General features: G+C 37.8%; 1 protein-coding gene across 1 annotated transcript; it reads right to left on the reverse strand.

Moving 5' to 3' along the window:
• Positions 1-14,294: 14,294 nt before the first annotated feature.
• LOC148953841 (protein CFDP2-like) lies at positions 14,295-14,627 on the reverse strand. Its single transcript, XM_089085926.1, has one exon. The coding sequence runs from the start codon at positions 14,625-14,627 to the stop codon at positions 14,295-14,297; it is 333 nt and encodes a 110-aa protein (XP_088942052.1).
• Positions 14,628-21,861: the final 7,234 nt, after the last annotated feature.

Raw genomic sequence — 21,861 nt, forward strand, 5'->3', positions numbered from 1 at the left:
CCCATGCAGTGATATTGAAATTTATAGTATTATTTCCCAGCTTCCAAGTAGCCGTTCAGTTGATTGTTTTGGTTTGAGTAATAATGTTCTTAAAAAAATTGGTTAGTTTGTTTCTAACACCATCTCATACATAACTAACCTCTCTCTTTCTTCTGATGTTTTCCCTCATTTATTTAAAGTTGCTAATTTTTTACCTTTACATAAAAAAGGTGATTCATCTCTAATTTCAAATTATAGACCCGTTTCTCTTCTTCCTGTCATCTCTAAGGTTGTTTAAAGAGTAGTGTATCGTAGACTCTCTTCATTGGTTTTTAGTACTAATACGACTACAGGAAATTATCCCATAACTAACCATTAGTATGGTTTTTGTCCCACTTTCTCTACCTCGTATGCACTTTCTAATGCAACAGAATTTTTGCGTGTTAATCTGGACAAGGGCTTGTGTGTTTTGGGTCTATTTCTTGACTTTTCAAAGGCCTTTGATATGGTTGACCACTCTGTTCTTTTGTCTAAACTATCTTTATTTGGAGCACATGGAGTCCCACTAGAATGGTTAAGGTCTTATGTGTCGGGAAGATCTCAGTATGTTTCAGTTAATGGTAATTCTTCAACTACTTTGCCTATATTGAAGGGTGTCCCACAGGGCTCTGTGCTTGGACCACTTTTGTTTTTAATTTACATTAATGATCTCGTTGATGGTCTTCATCCCCTTGTGGACCCTATTCTTTTTGCTGATGACAGTAACTTTTTCATTGCTGCAGTGGACTTGCCATCTGCCACTTCCCTAGCTCAAGGTCTTCTTGATAAAGTAAAAGATTGGTGCTGGTCAAAAGGTATGACTCTCAACAGCCAAAAAAGTGCCATTGTACACTTCAGGACCCCTTATCGTATGAGAGACGTAAGGGAGCCAATCACCCTGGCTTATGGGAATGATGTTATACTGCAAGCTGCTATGATGAAATTTCTTGGTGTGTATCTTGACTGTTTTCTTTCTTTTCAACCTCATATAACTCACAGCCGATCCCTCATCTTCCACCAGTCTTCAACGTTGCACCGGGCTAACTCATTTCTTCCCCCAAATGTTATGCTTTCTCTTTATTACGCTTTTATTTTTCCTTACCTTTCTTATTGCTGCTCTGTCTGGGGTAATACTAATGAATCTCTTATCTGCTCACTTCAAAGAGCCCAAAATAGGGCAGTGAAGGCTAATTTTCTTCTCCCTCGGCTTTACCCTTCCTCTGATCTTTATAATGATACTCGAATAGCTCTGCTGGATAGTATTGTGGGTAAAAGTAATCTTTATTTAGCACATTCTGCTTTACTAGGTACACTTCCACCACCTCTTCAGCAATTTTTTTCAAGGACAGGCTCAGGTAGGTACTCTAATTTCTTACGTAGTTCTTCTCGTAGACTTATGTTTCCCAAACGTTCATCTTCAGCAGCCCAGAGGTCTCCTGTTTATAAATCAATTCAGTTATGGAATTCTATCCCACCGGATGTCCCGTTATTTCTGTCTGCAAAGGCAGTTTTTCATTGGGTCTTTCCAGTTTAGTAATTTTGCCCTCTCCTTGTTTATTTTCCCTTTTTTATCTTTTCCTTGTGTTTCGCCCTTTTTGGTTTTCCCTTATTTATCGTTATTATTATATTTTTTTTTCTTTTTTTTTTTACTGTATGGTAGTGTTTATTCTATTTAATCTTTATTTCATATATATTGTTTGATTTAGAGTAATATTTATGGTTGTTTTAGTGCTTTATTATTGTGTTGTAAGGCCCACAACAAGCCAAGCTTCTTGGGCCAAATAATTTTTCTTTACGTTTGTAATAGAGTTTAGTATTAATAAAATGATTGATGATGATTGATGATGAAGTAAAAAAAAACATGTTTTTCCGACTGAAAGTGAGGAGGAACATTAAAATTTTGAACCAATAGAAGTTGTTCCGCATTTTAGGCGTGCTGTTCCTTCCTCAACCCTCACTTCTTACGCTAAAATTTGAGTTTTTGCCCAATTCTTTAAGATATACCGCTCAAACACAAGGGCCGTTGGTAGAAAACTTTAAGACTTCAGAGTAAAGAGCGAGGGTTGAGGAAGGGGAGCCCCCCTCATTAACGGAATGATTTCCGTTCGTTTTAAGTTTTAATATTGCTCCATAGTTTCGATTGAATAGCTCGTTTTTTATTCAATTGTTCCACAGGGAAACCTTTATCAAAATGATCTTAAGTAAGAAAAACTATTTGACTCCCAAGAAAATTGGACATTTTCTTCTATAAGACCCCAAATCCCAGCTCATGTTACGCGAAACGTTTCAGATTCAGACTTGATCGAAAACCTCAACTGAAATAATCTCGTTCATCTTAAATCAACTAAATGGCTTGGTTTTGACAATAAAGTTTTTGAAGATATTCCTAAAATTTGTGTTTCTTTTTTTTACGCAATTAAGAAGGTACTGGTGCATTATATGGGCACTTCTAAAGGGTCAAGTTTGGTTAATGCTAATGAAATAAAATAAAATAGGATTAATATATAATAGTTTATTAACAAATTAGGGCTATATATTTGCACATTCGGGGGGTTTGGGGTAAAGCATAGCATATATTAAATACGTAGCATAAACTAACCTAGGTACCTTCCCCCCCCCCTATAAACCCCAAAGCACAACAGTTAAAATATCGCATACGCAATAAAAACCACGCTTTGCAATGCATTTCTCTATAGCGGTCTCTTGCAATTAACCAGTCAGGCGGGTTTTTCGTCACTGGTTTCCTTGTACATAGATATAAAAGTGACCGCACCACTACCATTACACAATAACGCACCAGTACCATTAAAAATATGTTGAAAACAATTATTCTCTCTTAAAATAGGCCAGCATCCCCCTTCCTTCTCCATTTTTTTAAGAAGCAACACTTGGGTCTTTGATTATAGAAAATTGTTTTGGGAAAAATAGTGAGTTTTTTTTTTCCTTATCATACTGTCACTCTTGCTCTCTTTAGGCAAGTCCTTAAGCCCCTAGGACGTGATCATCTTCGACATTTGGTTAGGGCAGTTTATGTCAGCCTTGAAGAACTTCTAAGGGTACAATCCCATTATCAGGGCCGCTTGGCTTAAACACTATAGCCTAGGCAATTAGACCCCAAAGCTGCGTCGAAAAGTCGGCAGCGCGCCGCCGAAAAAAAAAACGGTGGCGCGCCGCTGAGCTTGCATCAGCGCACTGACGCCGCCACTGATTCTTTCGGCGGTGGCATCACTAATACGCCGCCGTTTTTTTTTATGTTTTTTGCTTATCGATATCGACCTCCAGGATTGAACTGTCATCCCGGCTAATATGTTTCTTAAAGATAAATGCTGTCATCTTGGGCTCGCCATGTATATCGGTTCGTAGGAAGAAGAAGAAAAAATTTTTCTTGAAACAAAAATTCTACCTTCCCCTTTAAAATTCTGTTCATTTTCTTTTGATTTTTTGGATGAAAAGAGGTAGGTAAAAGAGCATTAGGCAATTCAGGATATTATTATGAACAATGTTGGCACAATGTATTTTTTTTTTCCATACCAGGGCAATTCGTATCGAAGGAGTTGTCGTAGAAAGTTCGAAAAGGGCTCATTCGATTGGAAATTGGAATAGCTAGTGCCCTTTGAAATAGTCGAAAGTGATCGGAAGGCAGATAACACCCCTTCCACGCCCACCATTTCCTCAAACACATCCAATCAAAACTTTAAGATAGCCATTTTGTTCAGAGTAACTGATTTCCAGAGAGAAAATATGTTTTTGAGAAGGTTACTCCCCCACAACCCTTAGGGCAGGGGTTTTAAGTTATGACCTAGGGTGTATAAGAACGATGTTGGCACAATGTATTATTTATTATTTTTTCCTTTAGACCTGGGAATTTCGTATCAAACAACTCATTACAGGAACTTCCAAAACGGCTGAATCAACCGGAAATTGGAGTGGCTTATGCCCTTTTTAATATTTAAAAGTGATCAGAAGGTAACTAACATCCTTTCCACGCCCACCACTTCCCTAAACACATCCAATCAAAATTTTGAGATAGCCATTTTGTTTAACATAGTTGAAAGTTCTGGAAATTAGGTTTTAGAGGATGACAACCACCCTCACCGCCCTTAGGGTGAGGGTTGTAATTTATGTCCTGGGGGCATAAAAGATCGATGTGGGTACAAGGTATTATTTTTTTGTGGTTGTTGTTGTTTAGACCAGGGCACTTCGTATCGAAGGAGTTGTCGTAGGAACTTCGAAAAGCGCCCGTTCGATTGAAAATAGAAAGGACTGATGTCCTTTTTAATATTCGAAAGTGATTGGAGGTAAACTGATCCCCCTCCCACTCCCACCCACCCAATTCCTTTATGGTTAAAAACTAAATGTTGTTTTCAGATTAAATCAAAATGCATTGGTTTAATGCTAATTACAAATGAGGTATCTCAGACGTATCGTAAAAATGACTGAGGGTATTATGTTCAAACATTTAGGGCTTCTCCTATTATATATTAACAAAGTCAAAAAAGCGTAAGTGTATCCAAGCTATGAAAGAAAGTAAACAGATTTTTCTTCGAATGGTATCAAGTTTTCTATTTCAGGTCAACTAGAGGAGATATGAAACTAAATTAAACACTACTATTTGTGTCCAGATTTTTAAAAGGGTCTATGTTGTTAAAAATTGCTGAACATTTTTTTCCAGCATAGAAATAGCAGGCCAAACAATAAATCCTTAAAAAAACGGAAAGATTTAAAGTATTTTTTTCTTTTTCCCTTAAAAAAATTATGTCAATATAAAACGAACAGAAATTAATTAAGAAAACTGTTTCGACAAAATATGTTTTTGAAAGAAAAGTAAAGAACTCCATTAAACAAAAAACGAGCAAAAATAAAATCAAACAATCTACCAAGCTTGAAACTACCACAAATCAGCATCGATAAATAAATGAAACCCAAAACGAACAGACATTACAATAAGTAACCGAGTCAAACTCAAAACGAGCAGAAATTAACATAGGTTGGGCTCAAAACCCCTATGCCTTCCCAAGGCCAGAACATAATTTGCACTTTACTGAAAAAAATACAAATGAATGTCAGTTTAATATACATATACTGATATTTAGTAATCAAAATCTCAATATTATTTGATTTATTAAAGTTATAAAAGTAAAAACATTTATATTTTTTCAGTAAAGTGCAAATTCTGTTCTGGGAAGGCATAGGGGCTTTGAGCCCAACTTATGTTAATTTCTGACCGGCGGCGCTCCGCCAAAAAATGTCGGCGCGCCTAGTGGCGCGCCGCCGCTGATGCTAAATCACACATTCGCCGCCGTCATGTCGGCGTGACTTCGGGGACTATAGGCAATGATGAAACCCGTTTTGTGACGTCTTATCTGTTGTAGAGCAGGCAATGATAATAAGTTTTCATTGCGTATACGATATTAAACAGTGCTTTTTTGGATTTTAGGGGGGGGGAATGGTACCTAGGTTAGGTTAGGTTAAGTATTTAATATATGCAATGCTTTATCCCCCACCCCTAATGTGCAAATATATAGCCCAAATTCGTTTTAGCTTTTATATATTCATCCTATTTTATTTTATTCATTATCATTAACCAAACTTGACTTTTTAGAAAGGCCCTGATAATGGGATAGTACCCTTCTAAGAAATTTTATAAAGTACTAGAAAAAGTATTATCAAAGCGTTTTCCATCACAACCAGTTGGCACCATTAATCATTTAGACATACAGCAGTTTAAGGCCAGGACAATCAACCACGCCCGATATAAGTGGCACAGCTATATTTTACTATGTGTCATAAAACTTTTTTTGTTGGCGAAAATCTTCAGCAATATGAGTTTAATTCAATACACTTAAATGCGAAGAATTTCCCACGACCCGTGACGACTAAAAACCTTTGCTTGACAACCTTGAACTAGACATTCTTAATTTAGAATAATTGAAATGAGGGACTCCAAATCCTTCAGTAATTTCAAGCATTGCGTATATGAGAGCAGGAAAGTGCGCTGGGAGGAATCATTTGTGCTGAGCCCTCCAAAAAATCTTGTGTTGGGGGGGGGGGCGTTTGTTATTCAAATTATTGATAACAATTATTTTATCATTTACCCCTCACCACACACACCAAAGAAAATCTTCTTTGTACGGATTTTAAGAGACAGAACAAGAAACTGGTGAAAAGGAGGGAAGGGTATAAGCTACGGCCTTAAACTTTAATTTGTCCCGTTTTATGCATAAATGGTATCGTTCTAAGGCTGCTCTGTAACTTTTTGAGAATCAAGGGATAACCGTAGTCAGAAGCGTCGTCTGGGGTGGCAAGGGGGGCGGTTGCCCCCCCCCCAATAATTTGGAGAAAAATTATTATACATCCCATGCCCTTTGACTATCCAGACATGGACCCCTCTTGCCCCCACCCCAATAAAAATACTGGAGATTCGCCCATGACCACAGTCAAGCCAATATTTACTCGAACGGACTTGCAGAGTGGTTCACTTGAAAAGTGTATGACCATTCTGTTCTCTTTGAGTATGCTATCTTTCAGTTTCCACTTTTCGTACTATTTTGTATACTATTTAAGAAGTTGTTGCTTTTGTTGTTATTATTACCGTTTTGTTTCCTCTTTTCGTATTTTTGTATACTCTGTCATTGTACATTTATTGTATACGACGGGTTTTCAATATATATTATATTATTACATCATTCTGTTTGATAATTGAGCCACTCCGTTGACCGGACTAACTCAAACTGGTTCAAAGGACATGGGGGCAAACAAAATAAGGGTGCTCTTATCCTTACTGAACATATGCCTAATTTATTTTTGCTAAAAATTATTTATTGGGCTCTCCGACTTGCCTGGATTGTTTAATATACGAAAAAAAGTAATACAAAAAAAATATTTCCACCTGAATAAAAGACTTGAGTCAAAACTTGAAACAATCCAGATATCACCCTAAAAATTAGGGGGTAGGCATCCGTCAACATTCGGTTTTATACGCTGTATTTTAACTAATGCTTTACTGAAAAATTACACATTTTCAGAAGCGCAACTAATTCATAATACATTTTTAACCCAGTTTTTTTAGAGAAAATTAGCAATATTTGTATGCTGTTTTTTTTATACAGTTTTACCCATTTTGTCGGAAATTTTTCAAAGGGTAAATTTTCCCCAAAGGAAACTTTTTCCCCAAGTTTTCCTTCGATTTCTCTTTCCAAATTGAATCGTGTTGAAGAAACCTTTGTCCTTATCATCTCGTCTTATCATCTCAAAAAGATCACATGTAGATTCTTGAGTTGCTATTCATGCATGAAAATATCGATTATAATGGCAGATTGAACGCTAAAGAAATAAAGCCTGTCAATATATGAAGTTCTGTTTGCTAAATTAAAGATTAGTAAATATTTCCTAGGACTCATCAAGGGATTAAGTCAAAATTACCAAGAAGAAGGTAAACTATATCACATATTAGGAAACAAACAAAAAAACCTACTTGCCCCTCAGACTGCACTTTCTCTTGCACTATCCAAATAAGAAGTCGTATATATCTAATTTGAAAGTGAAACATATTAAACTAACGTGTGTGTGTGTTCGTGTGTGTGTGTGTGTGTTTGCGTTCATGTGGGTTTTATGTATGTGTACGTCTGTGTATCTCTGCCTGTCTGTGTGTGTCTGTGTGCGTTTGGGTTTGTGTGTGTCGGTGTAGTTACGTGTGTATATCTCTGTGTGTGTCAAGTCTGTGTGTATGTATTCCAAAGCTGATAGAGATATGTACAAAACTGATACATAGAAACTGAAATAAAGCTCATATAAATTAATATAAAAACCTCCTATTCACGGGCCTCTAAACCTTTATAAATAAACTTGCTTATTGTCACAGGAGAGGTTAATTTAAAGATCCCCCAGTAGCAGCTCACCGTTACCACAGTTTAAGATATCAACCTTTAAATTCAACAGTCCATCTTATATTCATCTAAAAAGAAAGTTTCGTCGTCAATCTCCCAAAATACCACGTAGTGTTCGAGTTTGAAGTCTTGCTTACAATTAACGACTTCCACTAGGTGTGTATTTGAAATTCTCTTTAAATAAAAGTGGTTTTAATTAATAAGAAGAATTATCAAATATATTTATTTCAAGAATCCAAAATTTAACAATAGACAAGAGGGAGGTTCAAAACACAGCTAGACAGGAGCTATATATTGAAGTGGTGTGGAGTGGTGTAACATTCTATTAGTAGCCTAGCCCGACAAATAGAATGGCTAACGCAACGGGGCGCCAAGGGTCTGGGGAGCCTTTGGTCAAGTCAATTCCCATGAAACACCAATGGATATTGAAACCTGTGGCAAAAATTCAAGGAGGACCTGGAACCGTGGGGAGGATTCAGGAGACACGGTCGGAGATGGGACAAAGACTGGCTGAAGATCGTCAGAGAGGCTGCAGCCGACAGGTCCAAGTGGTCGTCGGAAGTCATCCCAAGATCCTTTGGTGCCGGGCAGGACAGTTCATCGTCTGGTTCCCGCCGAAAGTAAAGTAAGTAAGTAAGTATATATTGAAGCCGTATCTTTTAAGACAAATATATAGAAACACAATCATAGGCATAAAGTACGGAGGTGAGCACAGGGCCAATGCCAGTTGTCAGGAAAGCTCAAATTAACTTAGCCGATACCCTGAAATTCAAGGTTCTTCTTGAAAAGGCTCTGAAATTTAAAAGAAAATATTTTTTGATTGCAGTAGGATTGATCCACCCCCTCCCCCTCTCCTACGGAAGTAAAACTGAAAACCTTTGAATGTGATTATAATGTCAAATAAATGTCAAATATGAAATAATAATATTTATGAGTTTTCCTGGTAGCCAATATGGCGACCCTATAGCGAATCTCATCGACCTCCCAGATCAACCACGCTGTTCATTTGAATTTCATGGAGTTGCAACATTAGTTTTAATGGTCAGTGTGAATGATATTAACTATGTTGAAGACAATTTTTGTTCTAGGTTTGTTCTAAGTAATTCTCTTAATCTTATATTTTGTTATAATAAGAAGTAAACTCTGCTTTCAGGTAGATCCTAAGGTATGCAAATGTAACTTCACAGGATTTTATAAATAAAGACTAACTAAGAAGTTAAAAACCCCTAGTTGTGCCCATTTTCAGACTTAATGAAACTAATCTAATGTGCAACTGTCTGCAATTATGGCAGAAAGATTTCAAACACCTTTGCAGAATATAGAGAATATTTTTTATGGTATTTCGTTCGAATAGACAGTTTTCTTTTTGGATGAGCCTCATTTTAATGTTTTTATAAGATACCCCTGAGAAAGCCTAAAATGCCCCCTAAAAGAAACCTGGCTTATTTACACTTATTACAACAAGTTAGTGATCGTAAGGAAGACTCAAAGTACAACTGATGTATGAGACCATCATTAAACTACAGAAATAGGTGAATGCACTTTCACCCTGTAGAACCTAAGGATAAACTTGGATAACACTCAAAACCTCACTAGTTTGGGTATTTGGGCCTTTAAACTCATTTTCTAATGTGTGTAGTCTTCCTAGGGCAACCTCTTATCTCACCCGCAGCATAAAGTTTCGATATGTTTATGGTAACATTTTAGGCCTACCTGTAACCGGTGAAAAAATAAGAGTTAATCGTTCTTTCCTTAATTTCGGTATAAAAGCCTTTGGGAAACAGAAAAATAGCGGCATGAAATTGTTTTTTTCCTTTTTCAATCTCTGTGAAATTTTATCTCATGTCCCTGCCTCTGGATTGATTTTCTGCAATCTTTTAATGAAAGGGAAATTCTTCTTGGTGCCTGGACGTCCTAATGCTAGCATTAATGAGCTAAATAACTAATATTTTTAAGACCTAATTGACATTTTTGCCACGCTTAATTAACACATTTGCAAGTCCGAATTACACATATCCCTCTATCATTTTGTGAGATCTGACCCTCCCCAAACGTAAGTGAATATGTAGGCTAAATGCATGTTCCTATTTTTTTTAATGAGAGAGAGAATTTATTTTAAAAACACAAAAAAAAATACAAACAAATAAAAAATTTGCCAAAAATCCTAATGGCTTGATCATATTCTATAGTATTTCCCTATTTTGCCTATACAAAAAAAAATAATAAAAAACAATAATAAATACCAAAACAATGGTGCCTAAGCAACTACGAAAAGTTGGCCTATCAGTCTCTTGAACTATATCATAAGGAAGGGACTCCCATATAGAAGGAAGTACATCGCGAATCCAAAATGCACACTTTGTAGACCTTTTAACTAGTTTTCTAATTGCTGACGAATTCCTTGTCTCATATTCAGGCTGATTTACACATTCGGGTGTATTCTTATGCAATATATCAAACATAAAAAGAGCCTTATAAAAATTAAAAAGACCTGAAGCTGCTGAAATATTAATTTTTTACAATTATCTCTTACTGACATACAACTATCACAATTAATAAGAACCCGAATGGCCGAATTTTGGAGAACACGTAACAACTTCAAATGTGTTTGAAAAGTAGATGACCACACCGAACAACAATAAATCAAATAAGGGTTGATAATAGAAAAAATGTATCAATCTAAGTATATTAACTGGGGGAAAATATTTCAACTTTCTCAGAATCCCTACATTCCGAGCAATTTTAGATGATATACATTGCATACACTTTGAGAAACTAATAGTCTCGCCCATTATTACACCAAGATATTTCACACCCAGTACACGCTCAATACGGTAAGATCCAATATTTAGTTCCTTTAAACAAGGATAATAATCTAGCGATCTAGAAAGAAATATCCAATGCTAGTTCTTATAATTCAACTTTAGGTGATTAACTTTAATCCACTTTTCTATCCTTGACATACTATCTCTTGCCATAGTTAGTAATTCACTTTCTGTTCTTGCTGCCACCGTTAGACATGTATCATCCGCAAACAGACTTAAAACTCGGTTAGAGTCCCGTTGTCATTGGGCTCTTCCAACTTCAATATACAGCCTACCGAGTGGTAAGCATAGGTCATTTGCATATGGAGTTCCTGTGGGACTCTACATCTTACTTTATGATCTATTGATGTACCTCTAATTTCACAAAAAAGGACTCAGGCTTTAAGATAAAAAACAAAAAGTCGCAGTGCATTCCCGCGAATGCGTCCATTTCCTAATTTTTTCAATAAGATCAAATGGTCATATGTTTCAAACGCCTTTAATATATCAAGAAACACTGGATAAACTTAAAATTTATTCTCAAGGCCATCATTTATTGTTGTAGTCAGGAACTGGACAGCATCCTCTGTAGAATAACATCTACGAAAACCAAACTGATTCTTTAAAAAAATCCAGTCTTACTAAAAAAACTATCCACTCTCACAAATATTAATTTCTCCATCACTATTGAAAATATTGGTAGCAATAAAATCGGTCGATAGTTATTAACATCTTTTGGGTCTCCCTCTTTAAATACTGGTGCACTTTTTGTTCTTTTAAAGGCACTCGGGAATGACCCTTCTTTAAAACAACCATTAACTAGATCAACAAAAGTTTCCAAAAAACGGCATAATTGATTTCACTATCAGCAAAGATATATAATCAGATCCTGCAGCACTGCTCTTCATTGAAGACACTATATCAATCACTTGTTGATCAGTCACTTTTGTAAGCCAAATGCTCGTATTACTTCAAGGGCCCAGAAACTGTTTAAAAGTTCCATCCTCAGGACAAACTTCAATCGAATTTTTTATTTTACAACCTATATTAGGAAAATGGGAAGCCATTCCTTCGGCAAGCTGACCTGGGTCATCCAACTGATTTAAATATGGTGGCTTATTAGCATTATTTCCAATGACTGACTTAATTGTTACCCAGGTCTTTTCTGGATTATCCTGACAGTTTTTAAATGGCTTGAAATAATTTTCCCGTATATAGGCTTCCCTTACCTTAGACCTTAGTTCCTCCTGAGCCCTTGGAGGCGCATAGGGAGTCGACGAAACCTCTCCACTCGTCAAGAAGCAATGCTGCAGCGGTGACATCTTCCCATTCAGGTATTAACGAGGTCTCAGCCGTCCTCAGATCTCGATCAAAACTTCGCCGCAAAGTGTTCTTTGGACGGCCTCGTTTTCTTCTGCCGCACGGGTTCCCAGTCGTACGCTGTCCGAGGCAGCCTTCTTTCATGCGGAAAGAAGGCATCCTTCTTTCTTATGGAGTACATGACCTACATATGACCACCTCTTCTTCCTCATAACAGCAGCAATGAGAAGCTGTCCCGTTCTATTCCATATTTCAAAGTTACTGACTTTCTGTTGCCAACTTATGTTTAAAATTCTCCTCAGGCACATATTTTCAAATGCAAGAATTATCTTTTCGAGCTGCTGATTCATTTTCCAGCACTCACTAGCGTAGAGAAGTATGGAGAGCACATTACTACTGAAGAGACGTAGCTCCAGTCGCAAGAAATATTTCCTGCTTCTCCAAATGGGCTTAAGTCTATTGAAAGCTCGGGTTGATTGACCAATTCTGCGTTTGATCTCTGTCTTTATTTCACCATTACAATCGATCCAGCTACCCAGGTATTTGAAGTCCTTCACCTGTCCTATACTAGTATTCTTGTGCTGCAGGACAAGCGGTGACCTTGTGATGAACTCTTTGATTTGTCAACGTTTATGCTTAGCCCGACATTTTCTGCATTTTCTGTAATTGCGTCAAGTAGCTGCTGCAACCTCTGTTTAGACTCTTCTAGCAAGACTACGTCATCCGTGAAATCCAAATCACATAGTTACTTGCTGCTTACACTTACGCAATATACAGAGTTTCGTCTTAATATGTAATCCATTATAATTATAAAAAGAAATGGGGAAAGTACGCATCCCTGACGCACACCAGACATTATCTTGAAAAATCTGGTTCTACCAATTTCGGTCATAACGCAGCACCCGGTCTCTTTGTAAAGGGATACTTTCATGCTCACTAGGTCTTCCGACATCCCTTAACACTTCAGGGTTTTTAATAAGCATTATTGGTCAACTGAGTCAAACGCCTTTTCGAAGTCACTAAATAGTAAATATAACTTATTTTTCCACTCTTTTGATTTCTCGATAAGCGTTCTTAGCACAAATGTCAAGTCAGAGCAGGACCTGCCGGTTCTAAAACCATGATGCTATTCTCGCAGATGTGTATCTAGTGCCTCTCGCATCCGGTACAGTATAATGGAAGCCAATAGTTTGCACGGTACTGGCAGAAGGTCGATGCCCCTCCAATTATCGCACACCATTGTGTCTCCCTTTTTGAAGATTTTCATCAATATCCCCTTGGTCCATTCACGTGGAACCTTCATTATATTGCATATATTGGTGAAAAGGGTGATCCATACAGAGAGGCATGTTCTTATTGAGTACTTTAGTATTTCCGCTGGGATTCCGTCTATGCCAGAAGCTCGTCCGTTTTTCAGCTTTTTTGCTGCATATATGACCTTGGCTGAGCTTGATGGGTATGTATTTATTTCAAGTTGTAAAAAGGGGGTACCAGGTTCATTTTCGCGGTCACTGGGTTTAGTCAATTTAATGATTTCTCGAAGTGGACAGTCCACCTTTCGTCAATTTTTTTAGGATCTGTTAAAGTCACTCCATTCTCGTCTTTTACCAGGGTGCTTCTGCTGCTCTGTTTCCCGACCATCTCATTAGTCAGCCGGTAAACAGTTTTAGAATCACTCTTTTTAGCAGCTTCCTCTGCTAGCGCAGCTTTATTTTCGAGGAAAAATCTTTTATCCTTCCTAGTACTCTTTTTAATTTCTTTGTCCTTCTCCTTGTAGAGAAGCTGTGATGCTGACCTTGCACGCCGTTTGGCAGTAGTCAGTAAGTTTTGCTTAAGTACCTTACGCTCATCAATCAACTTCCAGGTGTCAGAGATCAGAGATCTACCTTTCCTTTGGTTTCTTTCTGAACCTCAGTTTTTCTTCTGCGACCATAGTGTATACACTTTTTATGGTGTCCCACTTCGTTTCAATGCTTTCTGGTATGCTGGGTTCCACTGCTAGAGCATCAAACTTATTTTGTAGAGTTATACAAAACTCTCTGCGAACCTTACGGTCATGCAGTTTATCCGTATCTTAAGGTATCTTTGGGCTTGAATTGGGTTTCTTATGGGCACGAAGTTTGATCTGCACGCGAGCGACCATAAGCGTATGATCGGACTATGCGTCAGCTCCTCTGTACCCACGTACATCCAAAAGGCTTGTGCGCCACCTGCGGGAGATCAGACAATGGTCTATTTGATTCCGAGTTAAGCTGTCTGGTGACGTTCATGTGTACTTATGCACTGTTTTGTTGTCGAAAAAAGTTGTGGCAACGACAAAGTCATTACTTACTCCATAATCTACTAATAACGCGCCATTTTCCTTTATTCTGTCAAGTCCATGCTGACCTAAAACTTCAGGACAATACCAAAGATCGCTTCGCACTTTTGCATTTATGTCACCAAGAACACACAGTACATCATGCTTGGGGATTTCTTTAGTAACAGCCTGTGATGTTTCATAGAAAATGTCCTTGTCATCCTCATCCGCCTCATTTGTAGGCGCATAGCACACGATCACTGAGAACTTCGTGTGCTCTGTAACAAATCGAACTAACATTATCCTGTCATTCACAGGTGCTCATTTGAGAAGAGATCGATGAGCTTCGGGGGACATCAGTATTCCTACTCCTGATCTATGATGGCTGTCATCGCCACAGTAGAATAACACATATCCATCCTCTAGGTTCTTATGGCCAATGTCATTCCACCGAATTTCACTTAGGGCCAATATGTCGATGTTGTACTGTTTCATCTCTCTGAGAACTTGCTCGGTCTTTGATAACTAACTCATAGTTTTCACATTACAGAATCCAATTTACGTTGGTTTTTTCGCAGTCAAGAATCGTGTCCGGAGGCGCGCTGGGTTCGTTATCAGGGAAGAAGATGGTTCATCAGAGGCTCTTGTCGACGTTTCCGTTGCTGGGTGTTTTTACAGGGACAGGTAGCAAACCTGACGCCCAAGCCTCCTCCTTCTTCCTGGCTTGGGACAGGCTGTCAAGTCAATGAAGCCAATGACAGGCGGAGTTAATAGGCTTCCTCAGGAGTTTATTTAAAGCACAATTATAACTCTTATACACTCCACTATCACTCTCACTACTACTTATCAAACTTCGCGTTATCCAGGGTTTCCTTGGTTTATTTTTGCTATCTAGAATAGGTTTTTTCTTCAGACACTCTTCCTTCCTTCGTACTAGGATACGATTTAAACCACCCGTGTAATAGCTGGGAAAGCCTTTTATACAGCTACAGAAAGCTTTTGGAGAAATCATTGCAGTTCTACTAACTAGAAAAAACGTAAATTTCACTGATTTATCCATTTCCTTGTATTAAATCAATTTGTAATGTAGCCCATGGTAGCCCCAGGGGCTGGTAACTATTATTGTATCAAGCCATTCGTAGTTAGGGGAAACAAGTAAAGTTGCTGGAGTCAATGGTAATGACGAAGCTAAAAAAAATATCTTAAAACAATATTTACATAAATAAAAACCAATAGTTAGGTAAGCTCCGCGTGTGTAACAATAGTTAGGGAAATACGTTCTAAACTTACATAGTAATACAAAGTACTCAAACCTTTTTAAATTCGTTATCTTGGAACAACATATAATAACAAAGAATTTATTACCATAACTAATAACGGAATTCTGGAGCACACTCATTTGGGGTTGCTTCATCGTGTTTTCAATCCTGCGGAACAACCGAATATCCAAAGCTGAAATGGAATGAGGTGAAGGTAAATGTCATTGTCTTAGAATTCTACAGGTTTAAGGTCTTCGATGTATCTATATTTTCCACTTACCTCCCAATATTTGAAAATGATTCGCCTCTTTGGTGTGTTTTTTTATGTTGTTTGTTCAGCGAAATATATCCTCTTCCGGAATGAAATCTTAGGCTACGTGACTATTATAGGGATAAACAAGAAAGTCACTTCATTGCCTCATTATTCTATTACTACTAAAAAGTTTTTAAAGTGCTAAAAGCATTCGACATCATAAGCAAATACAGTTTCTGAAAAGGAATTCATTATCGATAAGCTGCTATTTTGAAATGCTTTAGACATAAATCAGCTTATATATAGCTGTCGTCAAATAAGCTTATCATAGAGACATGCTAAAAGCATTCGGCTCACACGAAAGCAGATTGGTAGGTTAATATAAAAACTCATCTAAAACTTTAAAGCCTGAGACTAAAACGAATAAGAATTCCGTTTTGTGATTCGATTCTCTGTTGCTCGGGGTTTCTAAAGCATTTATCGCAGCTTTTGTAGCTGAATTTGAACATGAACCAATAAGAAAGGTAGCCCTTTAAAAGTCAAACTGACCTCAATGATTACATGTTACATTTATGACACTTGGGGCAAGAGAATAAAAAGGGGAGTAAATGACCACCCCTTCCAAATCTGGCTCGATGCATTACAATACAGATAAAAATAAATAAACTTCGAGAGTTTTCCCTGGATGATCTGAAACCTGACGTAGCACCAAGGCACCCATGGACCTTCAACGAAATCAAATACAAATTCTCACAGTGAAGAAAACAATCTCTCCAATTAGCTAGAACTAACTGGAAATAAAAAGCTATGATAACTTTTAAGCATTCTTAATCCTAAAATCTCATCATATTTTCTTATCCATATTTTGTTAAATAAATACTTGGGGCACAAATAAGTCAATCCAACTTTGTTCGTGAATAGACAGAAGCACCTCTTAGTAAATTTTTGCTACAGATAAAATACCGAGGTCTTCCGACGCCAGTTGTTGTATAAGAAGGCATCGGCGCCTCTCCATGACGGCTTCTCAAGTGTTTTTGACGACAGAGCTTCAAGAAACAACCTTAACAGTGCAGCATACTTTTCGAGATAATGGCCAAATTGTCAATTTACGTTGCCTACGTTTTCTAATTTCGGAAGGGATACAACACCAACCATCGTGGATAAGGGCATATCGAGCGTTTTGGTTTGGGGGGAGGTAATTTTCTGTGGAGGGGGTACACAAAAGAGCTGTATAAACATATCATAAATTTGTTTATATGCATTTTTGCTATGTTTTACGAGTCGGACGAAAATTTCAGAAAGGGAGTTCAAACCCTATACCCTACCCCACTCCCTGGATACGGCCTTGATCACGGGAAAGGCGAATTTCATCCATTTGCACCATGTACCCCCAAAAATGGTTTGGGATCAATTTTCTTTAGTTTGTGGTTTCGTCCATAAGATAATCAATCTTGAAATTATGTCCTATTCATGTTTATACGCAAGAAGAGAGCTTCTGAGCCTGCTCCCAGAATTTCAGATATTATTATGAGTTTGCCTTTTCAACTTTTGCAGCTTCATTACTCCCCCGCCCCCTTAAAAAAAAGATGCATTTCAGTGTTAGTATAATTCCCCTGTTTAACCTATTAGTGACGGTGGCTGGCGTTTTCTCCCCCGGCGATTACCCCTCCGGAAAATAGCTCCCAGAAAATACACCCCGCGGGAAATACCCCCAACGGAAAATAGCCCCCCTGCCCGGAAATTGCCCCCTGGAAAATGCCCTCCCGTAAAATACCCCCTCAACCCCCCGGAAAATACCCCCCGGTAAATACATCCCGGAAAAGACCCCCTCCCCCCGTGGAAAATAAGGCTTTCCAAATTTGAGAATTTTATTTGAGTTCTATTTTTTAATTTCCGTAGGGGGAAGGAATTTTGGTACTTTTGTATTATGCACCTATGCACCACTCACTCAAGTTTACGCTGTGTAAAATTCGAGAACAAACCGATTTCTTCGTCAGTTTTTTTTTTCAGCTTAGCGCGAGACAACACAAAGAGAAGCGACAGAATATATGGGAAATATACAATTTGGGCTATAAATTCGCACAAAGGGGGGGGGGTGGAAAAGAATTTGGACAGTTTGAAGTCAGAAAACAATTCTTTTTAGGTATGGCCACTAAAAAATTACAGGCCGCTAAAAATTCCAGGGTGTACTTTCCGCGGGGGGGGGGGGGTACTTTCCGCGTGAGGGGTATTTTCCGGGGGGGGGGTATTTTCCGGGGGTTATTTTCCGCGAGAGGTATTTTCCTGAGGGGGAGAGTATTTTCCGGGGGTATTTTCAGGGGGTAATCGCCGGGGGGGGGGGGGGTAAACGCCTAGAACCATTAGTGACATTCTTGTGATACGACAGTTTGACAATATTATTTCTTGGAAATATCCTTATCTCAGCTGTATGGTCATCTCCCTGAGCTAGTACATTAGTTTCTCTACTGATGATTGTGACTGACTATATCATCAAAATATCTAGAGCTTTTGTATATATTTGTTTCCCTTTCTAATAAAAGGACCTATCCCTCTTTGGAACTTATATTTGTTTTGTCTTCATTCTATGTATCTCTCTCCCTGCCTCTCTCTTTCTGTGTCAGTCTAACTCTCTCTCTCTCTCTCTTTTGTTAATACACTTTTTGATGTTAGTTTTTAATTAAGACGAGTATCTTCCCCTCCTTTATTGGCTATGGAGTTATTGTGGGGATCAATTCTATTTATTTATTTGTCTGCTGTTTTCATGAAGGTCCCCAAAGTTAGTCAATGGGAATTCCCATTGCAACAGCAAAAGTTCTCAGCATTGATAAAGGCCTTATCCGCTGACAAACCAGATTCTTGAAACATCAGTAGAACACAGAAGTTCAAAAAACAGGTTTATAAAACAGGATTGTCAAATTGCTAACTGTAGAACAGCATAAAACATAAACTTAGACTAAGACCCAGTCAAATCCCCATCCAAATCCACAATCTCTGGTTTGTCAGTTGAAATGAACTTAAAACAGAGGCAGGTTTCTTTCATTCTTGAAACATCAGTAGAACACAGAAGTTCAAAAAAAAAAAATACCAGCAAGTGTGTTTCAACGAGCTGATAAAAATCCTTGCTATCAAATGCAATTGTAATTTGCTAATAATTCGACAAGTTGATGGATACAATTGTTGAAGATTTGAGCTTAAAAACAAAAAACAGTTGGTTAATAAAAATAAAACGACGCCCTCATTCCTTGTTTTTTTCCATTTTTTTTTTTTTTTTTAGAATAAATATGTCAATCTGCTCAATTTTTGGCACCTTTGTGAAATTGAGCACCCCCCCCCCCCAGATTTTCCTCATTGATGCCCTTGTCACATTGGGCCTCCTCCAAGATTTTGCCCTAGATCCGCCCCTGAAACCTTGCCCTTCTAAATCATTGGTTTGGTTGAAGCGTGCAGAGTAAAGCCGAATGATGGCCAAGTCAAATCCATTGTATACAGCAATTTTGAGGAGGTCCTAATATAAGGGTACCAATCCTTGTTAAAGGCAAAATGTTTAACAGATGAGGAAGGAGTAATCCAAGATGACACTGAGGTGCGTCCAGGAGTTTTTCTTTTGGGGGAGGGGGAGAAGGGTCACAAAAATCTACTTAGAAAAACGCATCAAAATTTGCCTATATGCATCTTGTTACGTTTTTACGAGTTGGACAAACATTTCAAGGGGGGCCAAACCCCCCACTCCTTCCCCTCGGATACAGCCTTGCTGATGCGTCAGTATCCTTAGTTTTATAAGTTTATTGAGGTTTTTTTTATCGGTTGAGTCACATGCATTTTCCCAGGGGGTAAGGGGGGAAGTCGCTCTCCTCCAAAAAACTGGAAAAACCTATTATATAGCTCATCTCCCTTGACTATCCAGATATAAACCCCTCTTCCCCCCCCCCGAGGCCAATAAAAATGGGTGAGCTACTCCCCCGTATTTCCCAAAAAAATTCCTTTCTAAGAGGAATTTCTTCATAAACGTTATTCATTTTATATAATTTTGCCCCCTCAGAACATATTAAATTAGTTTTAAAATTAGTGAAAGCCAAATTCAAGACAGAAATTATAAAATATTGCTTATTCATGTGCAACTAAAATCATATTTCAACCATTAATGAACTCATAAACTTATCAATGACAATAGCGAGCAAAAACATACTGTTTCTTGTGCTCATTTCACTCACAGCGGGACGGGACTGAAGCATATTTTACTGAAGAAGTTACACAGTTCCGACTGTGATGGTTAATTGGCAGAACAATTAAGAGCAGAGCTGGGCAATATCGATATTCAAACATCCATACCCCTGTTATCACATCGCCAAATCAATAGTTAAAAAAACGTTTTATTGTTTTCGAAATTCAGCTATTTATTGTGTGTTGTCGATTTACAACCTTCTACTGCGAAAGAATGTATATAAGAAAATATTCTATAAATCCCTGGGCGACGCTAGGTCTCGTTACGTCTTTGAGAAGAAAGAATGATATCTGGTAGGTCAATAAATCTGCTAGCTCCTGAATGAATGCCATTCCTCTTCATCGATTCAAAATCTGCAAGAATTTCTATAATTCTGTTTGTCGAAAGGTCAAGTTTCAGTATCACTTTAAGTTTTTTTCAGATTGCCGTACAAATATTCGCATAATTATTGTCCGAATTCCAAATTTTCATACAGATATAAGCATAATGTTTTAAATTGCAGCTTCAAGCAATGACATAATGACCAGGGTAGCAAACTTGGTCTGCCAATCTCATTTGCATAAATTCCTTTACGGCTATCTTGGCCATTTGTCTGAAATATGAACCAAGTGTCTCAGTTTTGATCCATCAGTAGCCTGAAATTAGGAATTTACTCGAGAAAGACCGGTTTTCACTTGTTGTCAGTGATGCTTTGACTAATGGCATAAAATGCCACATTCCCTTCCAATAGCTTTATGTCAGAGGGAAACAGATCTGATTAGTTGAAAGAAAAGTAGTATCCTTGTATGCACTTTAAGTGATCAGTCCCCCCCCCCCTACTCATTTCTTCCTTATCATCTTAAGATCATGAAGAAGGTTTAGCGGCGATTCCCCCAATGTTGACATCTACATAACCAAAGTTATAGATGGCGTTATTTTTAACTACACTTATATATGATGACATTTTTCTTTTCCAACGACACTTTTTTAGCTTCTAAGCAGTTTTCAATTGATTTTAACAAATTCATGTCTGATTTATGAATCAAACGTGAAACCCATTATTTCATTTGGTTTAAGAACGACATGTTACTCGACTGAGCCAACAAGTCATTGATGATACCATCTTCTTAGAAATATATTCTAAGGAAATCAATGTATTCCTTCTAGGACGCTAGCCAACTGATGTTAAGCGTCACAATATCATAACAAGTTATTTGTGTAATCGATTTCTCAATTGTATTTTTGGTAAGTATTATCAGTGATATGTTTCCGGGAACCTTTTTTTGCATCATCCTGTGAATATGCATACCATGGTGATTTCAGATGTTTGCTTGACAGATATATTCTTTTGATGGTTAATTAAACTTGTTTCGATCTCCAAAAATTGTAATGATTACAACAGGGCAAGTATCATTTTTGTAATGTAATGGTCCTGAGCACATCGGTTTTTCATTACCGGGCTTGCACATGAGTTTGTGTCCCACATGAAAATGAAAGATATCCTTACGCCGGAATCTTTTTATTACGGGATAAAAATGATTTATCATAAGACTCAACTTGCCGTAACTTTAATCTCAAACAAATGGTAGATTTCCCAACGACGAAGGGAAGCACCCAACTAGATATTATTGACACTAATATAAAACAATACTATAAAAGACCAACTCTGCTTCCTGCACTCGGCGGTAGCTACCATTATTCAATTGAAAGTATCCCGAAATTTGCTCCAGGCCAGTACCGAATAAAGGCTTATTGGAATTTGGAAATTGGACAACAAACGAAACTTGGAGTGAAATTATAAATGCAGAAGATGTTAATGAC

Source organism: Artemia sp. Qi Xiang Cuo, chromosome 3, assembly GCF_049724085.1.
Source record: "Artemia sp. Qi Xiang Cuo chromosome 3, ASM4972408v1, whole genome shotgun sequence".
NCBI lineage: Eukaryota > Metazoa > Arthropoda > Branchiopoda > Anostraca > Artemiidae > Artemia > Artemia sp. Qi Xiang Cuo.